This window comes from Podarcis liolepis (assembly GCF_965112155.1).
Source record: "Podarcis liolepis genome assembly, chromosome: 1".
In the NCBI taxonomy this organism is placed as follows: domain Eukaryota; kingdom Metazoa; phylum Chordata; class Lepidosauria; order Squamata; family Lacertidae; genus Podarcis; species Podarcis liolepis.
The window spans coordinates 138,533,455-138,547,901 of NC_139554.1; the positions used below are offsets into that span (position 1 = coordinate 138,533,455).

General features: G+C 44.4%; 1 protein-coding gene across 2 annotated transcripts in view; it reads right to left on the minus strand.

Moving 5' to 3' along the window:
• Positions 1-14,447, minus strand: part of CPS1 (carbamoyl-phosphate synthase 1) — a 187,398-nt gene that overhangs the window by 76,483 nt on the left and 96,468 nt on the right. For both annotated transcript variants that reach the window (XM_083471970.1, XM_083471969.1), the window contains exons 20-21: positions 12,211-12,387; positions 5,337-5,455 (exon numbers count right to left, since the gene is read on the minus strand). In XM_083471970.1, coding sequence (XP_083328096.1) covers positions 5,337-5,455; positions 12,211-12,387 — 296 coding nt within the window. The remainder of the gene's footprint in view (positions 1-5,336; positions 5,456-12,210; positions 12,388-14,447) is intronic.

Sequence of the window (14,447 nt, forward strand, 5' to 3'; positions counted from 1 at the left end):
CACATATTTTATTCAATATGCATTTTGCATGAAATATGTGTTTTATATGCATACCATACACACTTTACTCACCCCCATAGATACATATGACCCATTCTATTTCTCCATTAAAATATGCATGTTGTAAGTATTTCCCCTGTAAAATACACATATTGTGCACATCGCAAAATTCAAAGAATTATCCCTTCCAATTCTTAATTATGTTCTGATTTATGTCCATAAACAACCAATTAAGTCGGATCTGTGAAAATATCCAAGATCCTTTCATGAAAGTCAACTCTCATGTGCCGTAAAAGAAAAGGTACTACACAAATCCACACATAGTAAAATAGCTTGAATTTCTTAGCAGACTGAACAAATGCAATGCAAATGGACTCAATGCAAATGGTGGGAAATTCTGGCTCATTTCAACCACAGTAACTATGAATGCATAAGTGAAATCAGAAAGATAATAAATCATGACATGGAAGATAGATTCGAAGTTACTCCAGATCAAGGGAAGTAATAGTACCATTCTATTCTGCCTTGGTTAGACCTCGAGTACTGTGTCCACTTCTGGGCACCACAGTTTAAGAAGGGTATTGACAAGCTGGAACATGTGACCAAGATGAACAAGGGTCTGGAAACCAAGCCTTATGAAGAACAGTTGAGGGCAGTGGCGTAGCGTGGGTTGTCAGCACCCGGGGCAAGGCAAGTAATTTGCGCCCCCTAACCCGTGGATTTGCGCCCCCTAACCCTAACCCCCAGGTGTTGCGCCCGGTGCAGACGACCCCCCCTGCACCCCCACGCTACGCCACTGGTTGAGGGAGCTGGGCATGTTTAGCCTGGAAAAGAGGAGACTGAGAGGAGATATGACAGCCATCTTCAAATATCTAAAAGGCTGTCACATGAAAGATGGCGCAAGCTTCCTTTTTTCCGGCTCCAGAGGGTAGGACCTGAAGCAATGGATTCAAGTTACAAGAAAAAAGATTCCGACTAAACATCAGAAACATCAGACATTAATCAGAGACATTAAGAGCTGTTTGGCAGTGGAACGGACTCCCTTGGAAGGTGGTGAGCTCTCCTTCATTGGAGGCTTTCAAGCAGAGGATGGGTGGTCATCTGTCATGGATGCTTTAGCTGAGCATTGCAAGGGGTTGACTACATAACCCTTAGGGGACCCGTCCAACACTACAATTCTATGATTATGTGTGAAACAGTAAATAACCTACTGCAAACTTTCTCCCCTCCTTCCATAGGCACTAAAACTGCAGCTGACTTTCTGGGTGAAATAAGAACTACATAATTAAAAATTTACCGATTGTCAAAGGAGCAACAGAACAAAGATTAGCTGAAAGCCTTTTTCATAACAATAACTGGAAGCTTTCTGCCAAGCTACTTCCCTGAACAGCACTTCCATGTATTGTGAGTTTCTGGCACCCTCTTGTGGCTGAACCTCAGAGAGCCATAAGCATCACAAAGGAAAAACGGACTACTGTTTTAGGCACTAATTCATCAAGGAGGCTCTCTGGGCCTCATAAAATACAAAGAGAATGCCCACGTCAGCAAAGGATGGAGACCAATAAACAGCCTTGGTCCTCAATTTACTGCCGTCGGTTGCACTTTGTTTTATACAGTCACATAATAGAGTGAAATGCCTCCACGATCATAGCTTTCTGAAGAGAGGAGAGAAGTGAGTCATACTGGATATATGGGCATATTATGGCATAAAAAGTGGGGAGATTGACTGCCGGAATTTTGCACTAAAAGAAGGTCAGAAGCCTCCAATTCTCCACATACAAATGAATGCACCTTTATGCAAATTAGTGCTGCTTCTGACCTCTGCTCTCCAGCGGGTCAAAGCCCGTCATGACCATTTCCAGAAAAAGCAACAATTCTATCAATGTCACTAAAGTCTCTATAGGACTCAGCATATAAGCAATTAAATCAACTGACTTGTGAGAGCAAACAATTGAACATTATATAATATTTAAAGGGAAAAGAAATACAGCCCAGATACCTGCTTTGATTGTTTCCCATACATTTATCTTCACTCTACCTTTTCAAACACACACACACACACACACACACACACACACACACACACACACACACCTTCAACTAAATAATTGCACAAGCAGGAGGCAGAACAACCCCCACTGGCACAAAATAGCTTTCCTCCCTCTCCTTCCTCTATGTGTCCCCCCCCCCCACAAAAATGGCTCTGGGGCAGCGGGAGAACCCCCCAGAACAGCATGTGGGGGGAGGAGAGGGGAGATCCTTCCACCAGGCAAGCAGAAATGATTGAACTGATGGCGGTCTCTCCTTCGGGCTGCTTCAGATCCCACCCATGATCTGCCTAAGGTTCCACCAGGTGCAGAATGTTCTATTCTGGTACGTATTTAAACAGTACACCAAAACACAGGTGTGAAGGAAGCAGAAAGGGCATCGCACCTTGAGGTTCTAATATTTATTCATAAAATGTCTAAATCACCTTGAGTAATGAGTACATGGCACAGTACACACAGCAGCAGAAAACTCTGCAAAGAGCTGTCCAACTCACATCCTTGGTGCTTGACAATGGGGAGAAAAGCCCAGCACAGACTGAAGAGACACAGCAGCCTTATTTGCCTCTCTGCCTTTAATAGAAAGTGTGCTATGTAAGTTACGTGGCTATTTGCTTCTCTGATTTCCATTCCTGACCACAGGCAAACACAAACTACACAAATTTCCACTTTCTTTTCCGTTTTTGTTGGAATTCTCTAAGATCCCTAGCTGGGACTAAGATTTCAAGAGGCTGGTGGGGAGGAAGTGGAGCAAGTGGGGATCCAGCAGCCATCACTGCTCACTTCTCTCCAGCCTAAGGAGAGCTCTTCATTCCCAGAAAATTATCATTTTTTAAAAGAAAGTTAAATTTTCTTTTCCGCAGTTGTATGATAAACATTTGGTTCAGAAAGCTACCAATCTGCTGACAGTGATCTCAATCAGAAGCTCCATGTGGTTAATGCTGGCAGCTAATCAAAGGCAGGGTTTTTAAAAATGGGGTGTGTCTCCATTTTTGTGGAGATTTCTGCCTCTGACTGTAACTCCCGTTCCCTGAACCAAAGAAGAACATTCAACCACTTTAATTCATTGTTATTCTTGAACAGCCACTCCTGTAGTTCTTCCTTCATCCGGCTTGCAGGAGTGAAAGGTTCTGGCTATGGATCTCATTATAACTGTTTAGATCTTTTTGCAATAAAGAGCATCCCAGCAATAATTACTCAAAAGTTAAAAAAATAAATAAATCAAGAAAGGACACAGAAAGCACAAGTGGACAATGGATGGCCATCCTACTGAATAGCATAGTGCCTTTAAGGACGCACTTCAGTGGGAAACACTTTGTGAAGCTGTCAAAATGGTATCCAGAACTAAAGTTTTTCTTTTCTGAAGGCAGCCAAATGCCACAGGCTGTTCTAAAAATATTTCTTAGGAAAGCATTCACCCAAATGTGCTATGAGCCTGAGGACTAGGGTGACAGCAATGTCACTTCATTGGAAAAACTCCAAAATGGGTTCTTAAGGCAATTACTTGCTTGATATCCAGGTACACCAGCAGGTTTGCTGAGAGCAGAGAAAGGTTTGCCCTCTACTGAATTGCGAGTTAACAAAAGCATGGTCCAGTGTTGGTGCAGGCTCCATTAAATGGCCAACTTGAGACTCCCAGAGAAGTGTTGGCATGAACTGAGATTGGCGGGAATGGGTGAAAATCTGCCAGGACGAAATGAATCTGTATTCTTTTCCTACAAAGTATGTGGCCATGCTTGGCTTTCAACCCATTTTTAATCAGCAGATTGGGAAAGTCTGCTTATCTCCTGATACGGAAGGGATTGATAATATTCAGTGGTAGGCTGCCATTAAAAAAGACAACTGAATTCCAAGGTATTTGTCTAATGTTACCTATACACAAGTAAGAAAAGCATTCACAGAATTGCCGTATTGGCCCGAATATAAGCTGCACTCCCCCCCCCCCAAGCCTTGAATTTTAAAGATGCGGCTTATTTGCGGGTGAGGCTTATATTCGGGCCAATATGGTAAGATCTCAACAGATGCCATCTGCTTCTTCGAATGACAGGTGCCATCCTATCCCTATAAAAAACAGATAATACAACCATTTCCAGAGGTGCGCTAACAATTTAGTACATTATTTATTGCACTGCCCACTGTATGGCTGTCTTAGAAGGAAAAGGCTATCTTACCTTGTGTCACAATGTGGCGGATGGGGCAATTCAGTATTATTTTTTATGTGACGAATATAAATACATATCCTATTAAGTTGCACAGTTTGCAACTGAAGTGAAGAAAATCCAAGTGAGAATCTTGAACCAAATGTTCAATGGTTTGTAAAAGTGGCTTTTTATAATTTGAGCAAGCTAAATCTAAGTGTAATCCCAGGAAGTTATAAAGTTTATTTTAATTTTGACTGCATTTTAAATGGAATGTATCCATGTTTTATGTCTGTGTTAATAGGCATTTTACTATATTTGCAATGGCCTATGGCTACAAGCAATAAATATTTATTAGATTGGCATATGTGATGGTATTATTTATTAAACATATTTACTTCCCCCATTTTTCATTTTGCAAAACCTTCAAATTTTACCCATTCACAGTGCATCTCAAACCTATTTGCTTGTTAGCAACCAACACGGTTCACCCTAAATACAAAGGCTGACACGGAAACAAGGAATAGGTTCAGAAGGAATGTGGATATAAAGAACCAACAGGGTAAGTTCCAGATTCCGGGGGGGCGGGGGGGAACTGCCTGGATGGTGAGGGCATGAGAAGTGGGGGATGCTGCTGCAACATAGCAAAGAAGAAGAGGAGAAGCAGGTCCAGGAGATTCTGAGGACCTACACTGGGGTCCGTCCTGAGGTGCAGACCCCAACCAGTGCCCAACGATGCCAACCCTAAGGGCTGCCCTGGTGGCCAGCGCAGGTACTGTCTGAGAACACAAATGAATGCAAGCCAGAGTTCAGACAAGGCAGTGGAGGAAATGAAGCAGAAGGTGAGGCAGGAGGAGGAAAGAAGTTGGCGCCAAGGGGGATGGAAAGATAGGGAACAGCAAGCTGGGAAGAGACAGGATGTAACTCAGACTATCTTCAAAGCTACAGACTGCCTCTATTACCTTATTCTGGTATACATGCCCAGCACTGGTGAGTATCTTGCTAGTTCAAACATTTTAAAAAATGAGTATGAGTAGGGAAACCTTTGTTGCATCTGCATATGCGTATGGTGAAGCAAGCACTGAAGAGTTGGGATAAGCATGTGAATAATATGCTAATTGAGCTTTAAGAGAAAGGAATTTGGCAGTCTTACCTATTAAGACTTTTCAAGCTCTTCTCCATTTTCACAATATTATGCATTTTATAGATGAACCATTTATCAATGGCTGTAAGTTTATGGATATAGTCTACAGGGTTGTTGTCATTCAAGGCCTGCCGGAAAGAGGTATTGATCAGTCACAGTTCATGGACAAAGAACTGGTTTGTTCATGAGTATATGATTAGTTGAAAATATATGCTAGGTACCGTATATTCTCCACCTTGGGCCCATCTGAGAAGGGGCTAAAGGAGTGTGGCTTCCAACAGCAGTTTGGATGGGCTCTGTAAGCCACAAACTAAAACAATGCTCTGAATTTTGCTGTTGTTTTCACTTACTGAAAAGCACTTTTATGCTTAACGTCCTTTTGAGTTACAGGTAGGTAGCCATGTGGGTCTGCCATAGTTGAAACAAAATTTAAAAAATCCTTCTAGTAGCACCTTAGAGACCAACTAGGCTTGTTATTGGTATGAGCTTTCATGTGCATGCACACTTCTTCGGATACCACTTTTGAGTGCCTCTTTGAAATTGCGGCTGTCCTGGACACCAGAACAAGTTTACAGTCCCCTACGAATTATTTTGTAAGTGGGAAGCTACACACAAATCCCCATGACTGTATGCAGAGCCAGGCGTGGGCATTGCTTTTACCAGTTACAGGGGCTCAGAGGGGATTAAAAAATAATGTGAAGGGATTCTTTCTAAGCTTCAACAGAGTCAGCTCTAAGTGAGCGTCTCCATACTTGGCCAGAGATTATTTAATTTTTCTTCTTACATTTATATTTTGCCTTTCTTCCACCACAGAAGCCAAAGCAGTGGTCTGGTGTTCCCAGGCGGTCTCCCCATTCAGACACTGACAGGGCAGATAGTTCAGGTGGTAGAGCATGAGACTCTTGATCTCAGGATCATCGATTCAAGTCCCACACTGGGCAGAAGATTCCTGCATAGCAGGAGGTTGGACTAAGTAACCCTCAAGGTCCCCTCCAACTCTACAGTTCTAGGATTCTAGGCCTGGGCTTGCTGAACAAGGAGGTTGCCTCCTGTGCCTTCAGGCCATACGGGGGCAGATTACACATTTCTCTTGTTCCCAAAGCTCAAGAGCAGGCATAGGCAAACTCGGCCCTCTAGATGTTTTGGGACTACAATTCCCATCATCCCTGACCACAGGTCCTGTTACCTAGGGGTGGTGGGAGTTGTAGTCCCAAAACATCTGGAGGGCCGAGTTTGCCTATGAATGCTCAAGAGCTTCCCTCAGCTGTTCCCTGATTGGTTCCTCTGCCATTCTGTAGTAGAGCATGCAGGGATTCTCCTAGTCAGTGGGTTGGCAGAGGAGTCTCCTTGCAAACAGAAAGTTTGAAAACCCTGCTGCTATATTTGCACAGGGCTCTGTAGAACCTTATTATCTATTGTAGAATATTTACAACATTCCTCTTGATACCTGCAGCTGACATTGGTATGTCTATTCAGATGAAGGCTTCTATACTTAATACAGGCTTCAGTTTCCTTCTGAAGTAAAGAAAATCATTTATACCAAACGTCTTTTGTCCAACATTAGTCTCCATAGTTGAGAAGGCAGGTGCAATTCATGGACGAAGAAACAGTTTGTTCGTGGTTATATGGTTTGCTGGAAACATGCGCCAGGCAGCAGCCCTGCACAGTCTCTTTGGCGTGAGCCTTGAGTGCTTTGCCCCCCCCCCCTTGAACTGCTCCTTCAAGCAGCACTGCTCGGCCTTTCTGGATACAGACTCAAGGGGTCCTTGCCTGGATTTCTTCATTGCATTTGGTTTTCAAATGCAAATAGTCACAATACTTTTCAATCCAACAAAAATAAATGACACTTCTTGAGGAGGGGAATGGAGGTTTAAATAAGGACTTTTGACAGGACCTGCAACATGACTTAATGAGGGTTTGCACTAATAGGGATAGATTGTTCATGCTCCAGGTGTCAGAACAATGTTTAGGGACTACTGACCAGCACACTGCCAGCTGTCTGAACTATATTTTAACAAGTGAAGAAAGGTGGATTATTATTATTATTATTATTATTATTATTATGGAACTAAGATACTGATTTATATAATTATGTATTCTAGAATAATCAATACCTACCCTTCTCATACTGAAGAATATTAGGAATGAGACCAGAAAAATACTTGTGCAATAAAGTAGGGAATCTGAGAGAAATGATTGCCAATTCATGTTTCTGTGATGGAAAATTAGCAATTAGATCCTACCTCTTAATAGGGAAGATTTCATGTAAGGCTGCCACAATGACTACTTATGGCATTGACCCTCTTTCTTACACAGCAAATTAGAGAACAATGTGGTGGGATATTTTTGTCCGAGGGCTCACCAGGCACTTCTATTTTTGCTCCAACAGTACTTATTATCCACCACCCCAAACTTAAGGACCACATGGCATGGAAGCACCAAGTGCTGATCTCTCTTCTTAATTTGTAATTTGAGGAGAAAAACTGGCTGGTAATAATCAGGTAAGCTGATCACTGCAAAATCACCAATCATGGGTAAGGTGAGGAGATTTCACCCCTCCCATACTCAAGAATCTCCTGACCATCTCCTGATGATCTCTGCTGACTCCACAGAGAAGAGGAGGCGTGTCCTGCCTATTAACTTATTCTGCCCAGCAACATATCTGTGTGTGTGAGAGAGAGTCAGTCAGTCAGTGTATCGGAGAGAGTGAGAGTGTTAGAGATCCTAGAGATTAGATTGCTGCTAAGAGCAGCTGCAGACTCTCAGTGTAGCATTGATTTATGCTCAGAAGACTTAGCTCTGTATATAGTTTTGTACCATAGTTGTAGTTATAGAATAAAAGGAAGATATTTTACAGAGCTGCTCTCCGGGTGGTTTATACTCTGCAAGACTCTGCAAAACTCTGCTGCGCAACGACTGAAGTATTGAGACAGTGAATCCGGTGCTCTCAGCTCTGAGCTGTGAGTCCACAGCACTGTGACCGTTTCCTGCGGGAAGGAGGTCTCTGGCGGTGCTACCCAGCTCGCCCAGCCCAGTCGGGGTTGAGGTACATGAGTCCAGTTGGCGCACTGGCTCTAGGGCGATGCTGACATCGGTTATGGGCCCAGTCGTTGTTCCAGTCGTCTGACCTGGCGTTGTTCCAGTCATCCCAGGCGTCCCAGTCGTCCCAGTCGCCAGAGGTTTCTGTTGCTGATTGCCGGGCGGTGGAACGGATGCTGCATGCTGGACTGATTTGTGGTGCCCAGAAGCAGAGCTGTTTTGGAGCAGAGTATTCAAGCTGCCGCTGTTGCTGCTGCTTGATTTATGGAGGTATGTTGCTGACTGCCAAAGGAAGAAGATAGCATCCCTGTTTGCCTGTTAATTGCGCTCTGAGTGGGAGAGAGAGTGGCTGAAGGAGTCAAGGCTTTATCTGTGTTGCACGAGGGAAGTGTCTTGCTCTAAGTAATAGCAGACATGGCCTGTGCACATTCTGGCCAGATGGCTCTGTCCTTTCCCCTCCTTACGCCTGAAAACTATGGAGTTTGGCAAGTAAAGATGAAAGCGCTTTTACAGAGGGAAAAGCTATTTCACACGATAGAAGATGACCCTCCAGATAAAGATGATGATGATTGGGCTGAATGGCATGCTGCAGATATGAAAGCCCGAGGGACAATTATTTTGAGTGTTTCAGACCACTTGCTGGTGAACTTAGAGGGTCAAGAGACTGCACAAGCTGTTTGGCATAAGTTGAGAGATATGCATCTGAGACAAAATGCTGGTTCCAGTGTGATTTTCTTTAAGAAGCTGTGCAGGCTGCAGTTGGAGAAAGGTGGTGATTTGCCTAGCTATCTATCTCAATTAAAGCGTCTCAGACAGGACCTTGTTCAGCGAGACCTGGCTATTTCAGAGGCTGTGTTTGCAATGCTAATGATCAATAGCCTAGATGAGTCTTATGATGGAGTAGCTGCCCAGATTTCCACGATGCCTTCTGACCGGCTAACAGAAGATTATGTCTCTAGTGTGCTTCTGAATGAGTGGGATCGCAGACAGGCTGTTAGAGAAAGCCGGGAAAACTGTGCTGTTAAAAATCTGCTTGAAAATGTGCCTGAGTCTTCAGCAGGGGAAAGTGAAAGTGAAACTGCTGCTGTTAAAGCTTTGAAATTGAAGCGGTGCTTTTCGTGTGGAGCACAAAGCCATTTGAGTTTCCAGTGCAAGAAGTCTTCAAAGAAGAAGGGAAACTTCAGAGGCAGAGGGGGAGGAGGAAGAAATCCCCAAGCACCTGCTACTTCAAAGGCCTTGATCTCTCGCTGTTCCAGTCAACGTGGGCGGAGTTTCTTCGTGGTCGACTCTGGCTGTTCAAACCACGTGGCCAAAGATAAGAATCTCTTTGTTCAGCTTGAGAAGCAAGAGAAAGCAATTCATCAAGCAGATGGGACAGTTCTCACGAGTGTGGCTCAGGGAACTGTGTTCTTAAAGAGCCTGAATGCAACTATTAAGAATGTCCTGTATGCACCTGATATTCAGGACAATTTGTTGAGTGTTTCCCAGCTTGATCATCAAGGGTTTAAGGTGGTGTTTGCTAAATCTCGCTGTGAAATTCTTAGAGATGGCAAGCTCATTCTGTATGCAAAATGTGTAAATGGATTGTACCAATTGCCTTTTGTTTCAGGTACAGGCACTGCAGAAGCAACTGAGAAAGAGTGTTGCAATTTGTCTGTAGATAAGAATGAGAAGTTGCATGACCAATGTATTCATTATTACCATCGCATTTATGGTCATTTGGGTTTCCAGGCTGTGGCAAAAATGCCTGATATGGTTCAGGGTATGAGGTTGAAAGAATGTCCCTACCACATGAAATGTGTTTCTTGTGCAGAGAGTAAGGCAAGGCAAGCTCCCAAAGGTACAGAGTCTGGGAGAGAGGCCAAGAAACCATATGAAGTCATTCATGCAGACTTAGTGGGGCCTCTAGCGCTCTCTAGAGGCAATTCAAGGTTTTTTATGGTTCTGATAGACTCCTATTCAAAATATGTTTGGGTCTATGTGCTGCAGAAAAAGTCTGAAGCCTTTACCAAGTTTCGCCAGTTTTGTAAATGGCTCAGAAATGTACATAAGGAGAATGTACGTTGTTTTTTCACAGATAAGGGTGGAGAGTTTTGTTCAGAAGAGTTTGAGAGTTTTCTTTCTGAACAGGGCATTGAGCATAGGACCGCCACGCCCAAATCACCCTGGCAGAATGGTTTATGTGAGAGAGTAAACCAGACCCTGCAGCAAGGAATCAGAACATTGTTACATGATTCGGGGCTGCCCAATCCCTATTGGGCTGAAGCGCTTTCATTTTTCTGTCACGTGTATAACAGGAGGTACCAGTCTAGTGTAAATTGCACCCCATATGAGATGCTTCACGGAAGAAAGCCATGTGTAAAGCATTTTAAAATTTTTGGTTCGGAGGTTTGGGTGCACACCTCGCAGGGTGACAAACTGAGCAAGCGTGGAGAACATGGTATTTTCCTAGGATATGAGAAAGGGTCTTATCGTGTTCTGATCACAGACACGAAAACCATAAGGCTGACCAGGAGTATTGATGACAATCCACAATGGGACAGGATTGGTGTTTTTCAGTGCCATCCCATTTGTGATGATGGTGCAAAAGGGGCAAAGAAAGTTAAGAGGGAGGCAAGTGTTATTGGTGGTGATAATCCTGATGCCAATGTAGTTCCAGATGGTGGCACAGATTATCAGAGCCCAAAAGCCTCAGGTGAGTCTGACGCTGACTCAGACCTAGCAGCTTCATATACTTTAGCTCCCCATTCTCCCAAAGAGGAGGAAGCACCAGAACAAGAGAATCAGAGAGTTTTGCGCAGATCCGAGAGAACAACCAAGGGTGTACCACCGAAAAGGTTTTCTGAAGAGTTTGCAAAGACTGCGGTCACGTGCAACTCTGGTGGGGTTTTTAAACCAGGCATGAAGTGTGCTGAGAGTAGTAGCACAAAACGCTTTATTTATTTCCTTACCTGATATTTGAAGGAAAGCGTGTATTTGAGTTCTGAAAATGGTTTGTTCAAATCTGCCTAATTAGAAATGTTAATTTGTATTTGAGAGCAAGAAATGTGTGTGAAGATTTTTCCAGAAGCTGCTTATTCATTTGTATTGTAAAAGTGTGTTATATGCTGGGAAGAGAGATATCTGCAAATATGTTAACCAAGGTTGTAAGTAGAGAACAACTTTTGGAGTGTATGTGTAAATTGCAGTTATGTTAAAGATTCTTGAAATGGTCGGATGAAATGGGGAGGATGAGGAGATTTCACCCCTCCCATACTCAAGAATCTCCTGACCATCTCCTGATGATCTCTGCTGACTCCACAGAGAAGAGGAGGCGTGTCCTGCCTATTAACTTATTCTGCCCAGCAACATATCTGTGTGTGTGAGAGAGAGTCAGTCAGTCAGTGTATCGGAGAGAGTGAGAGTGTTAGAGATCCTAGAGATTAGATTGCTGCTAAGAGCAGCTGCAGACTCTCAGTGTAGCATTGATTTATGCTCAGAAGACTTAGCTCTGTATATAGTTTTGTACCATAGTTGTAGTTATAGAATAAAAGGAAGATATTTTACAGAGCTGCTCTCCGAGTGGTTTATACTCTGCAAGACTCTGCAAAACTCTGCTGCGCAACGACTGAAGTATTGAGACAGTGAATCCGGTGCTCTCAGCTCTGAGCTGTGAGTCCACAGCACTGTGACCGTTTCCTGCGGGAAGGAGGTCTCTGGCGGTGCTACCCAGCTCGCCCAGCCCAGTCGGGGTTGAGGTACATGAGTCCAGTTGGCGCACTGACTCTAGGGCGATGCTGACATAAGGATGGGAGGGGGGGAGTGTCTACAGGGCAGATGAGATCCAATCTTTCTACAACAATACCTTGGCCATAGCAAACACCCGTGTGCTGGAGGCTTCGGCCAGCTCTTTCCTGAGGTTCATGTTGGACGGCCACTCTTGGTTCACTGGCAGACTTGCTGCGAAGCCATCAACGGAGGGGTGGCACATCCTTAAGGCCTTCTGAAAGCTCTCTTCGAACGTTCGCCCAATAGCCATAACCTGCGGTAAGGAAACTCATTTGACTAGTCTGCACAGAAGATGCCATCTCTCTGCCCCAAAATTTCCCAGACTCCTCCATCAAGGCAAGAAGAGGACCATTTGGGCTCCCGCTACAAGAATGCCATAAGGAAAAACATCAGGCTGAAACTTCCATGGAAAAGAGTTCAGAGCACAGAAGAAATCTGTGCAACAGGAGACCACAGCAGGATGTAAAGCTGCCACAAGAGGGAGCCATGGAACGTCTACCTTTTGTCACAGGAATGGGGGAACCTGCAGCTCTCCAGATGCTGCTAAACTACAACCCCCATCAAGCAGACTGTTGGCCGCAGTGGCTGGGGCAGATGGGAGTTGGACTCCAACAACATCTGGAGGGCCACAGATTACCCACCCTTGCTCTAAAACAGGTGTGAGGAATTTGGGCCTCCCGATGTTGCTGAACCACAACTCCCATAAGCCTCCAGCAAGCAAGGGTCAATGTCCAAGATTGATGGGAGTTGTAGTTCAGGGACATCTGGAGGGCCAAAGGTCCCCTACACACTGTAGATCACTGTTTAATGTATAAACGAAACACTTCCACGCACAAAGGGGCAGCTCCACTGTCAACTGTACTCCTGTCTCGTCTGCATGTTGCATGCTGTATTCATTCAATTATACATATCCTTACTCATTCTCTGGTTGAGGCAGCTTACAAACCCCAATGAAACAATCCAAGCATTAAAAAAAAACCAATACTGAAATAATTTAAATCACAGCAGACTATGCATAAATTGCCTTGCTTTTTAATCCTCAACTGTACATTCCCTGACCCCTAAAGCTAAAAAGGAGCTCGCCGCAACAAAAATCTTATACATCAGTGGAACCATGAATATATCAGCAAAATCTGTCTGTTTCCTAAAATTTTCTGGAGATGTATTGTTGATAATGCTAAAAAAAAATTGCATATTCAGCTGAATCATCTACACAGCTGCAAATAAAACGTTATAAATGTGTTGTAAAGTGCAATATACAAATGTGACACTATATGACCACAATGAGCTATACAAAATTCAACGTATTTTTCAAAACTTTTTTTTAAAAAGCATTTTCACAGTGTTTTTTTATGTGTGTGTTGATTCCACCAGTGACACTTGATCAAAATTCAACCTTACTGGAAAGCAACAGTGAGCTTTTTCTGTTCCTAGAAAGCATTATTTTAGGTTTATTTAAATGTTCATTAAGCCTTAAGATGGATCCATCTTACTGCAGCTGTAAGAGAGCTGTAATAAAATGGAGGACCAAAAAAGAGTCCAGATCGTGGATGGTACAGTCTGCCCAACTCCATTCCAATCTGGGTTCAATCTGGGGCATGGGACTAGGTCACCCTTGGCAGGGGCGGAGGAAGGGGGGTGCGGTACGGGGAGACCGTCTCGGGTATCACCACTGAGGGGGGTGACAAAATGCCAGGCGGCACTCACCGCAGCACGCCCGAGTCACACATCTCTCCTTAGGCGCTGCCCAAGCTGTCCGCCCGCTGCCTCCCCCTCAGCTGTAGGGCGGCTGAGTGGGAGGAGGCAGGCAGGCTCCTCGGAGGCCCTGCGGAGCGTCCTGCCCCGCCCCTGGGCGCAGGGCCCACACACCACGCCAGGCGCCCTGGCCCTTGGTTGCCCCAGTGAGAGCAGGCCAAGGGGAGTGTGACCTTGCTCCTGCTCTTCAGCCTCTCTGTTGCTTTCAATATCATTGGCCATGGCATCCTCCTGGACCGGCTCTGTGGGACACCAACTGAGGGCATTGTGCTACAGTGGGTCGGATCCTATCCACATGGCCAAGTTCAGAGACAAACACTAGAAAAGTGCTTTTTAGGCCCTCTGGTGGTTATGCTTTGGGCTGCTGCAGGGAACGCCTTTATTTCCAAAGCTATTTGAGATCTATATGAAGCTGCTGAAAGTGGTCCTTAGGACATTTGGGGATGCTGATGACACTCAGCTCTATTTTTCCATAGCATTTGAACCAGAATAGCCATGTGGGCCCTGGCTAGCTCAATCCTGGGCATTGCAGCAGGCAGGTAAGCTTGGAGGAATCAA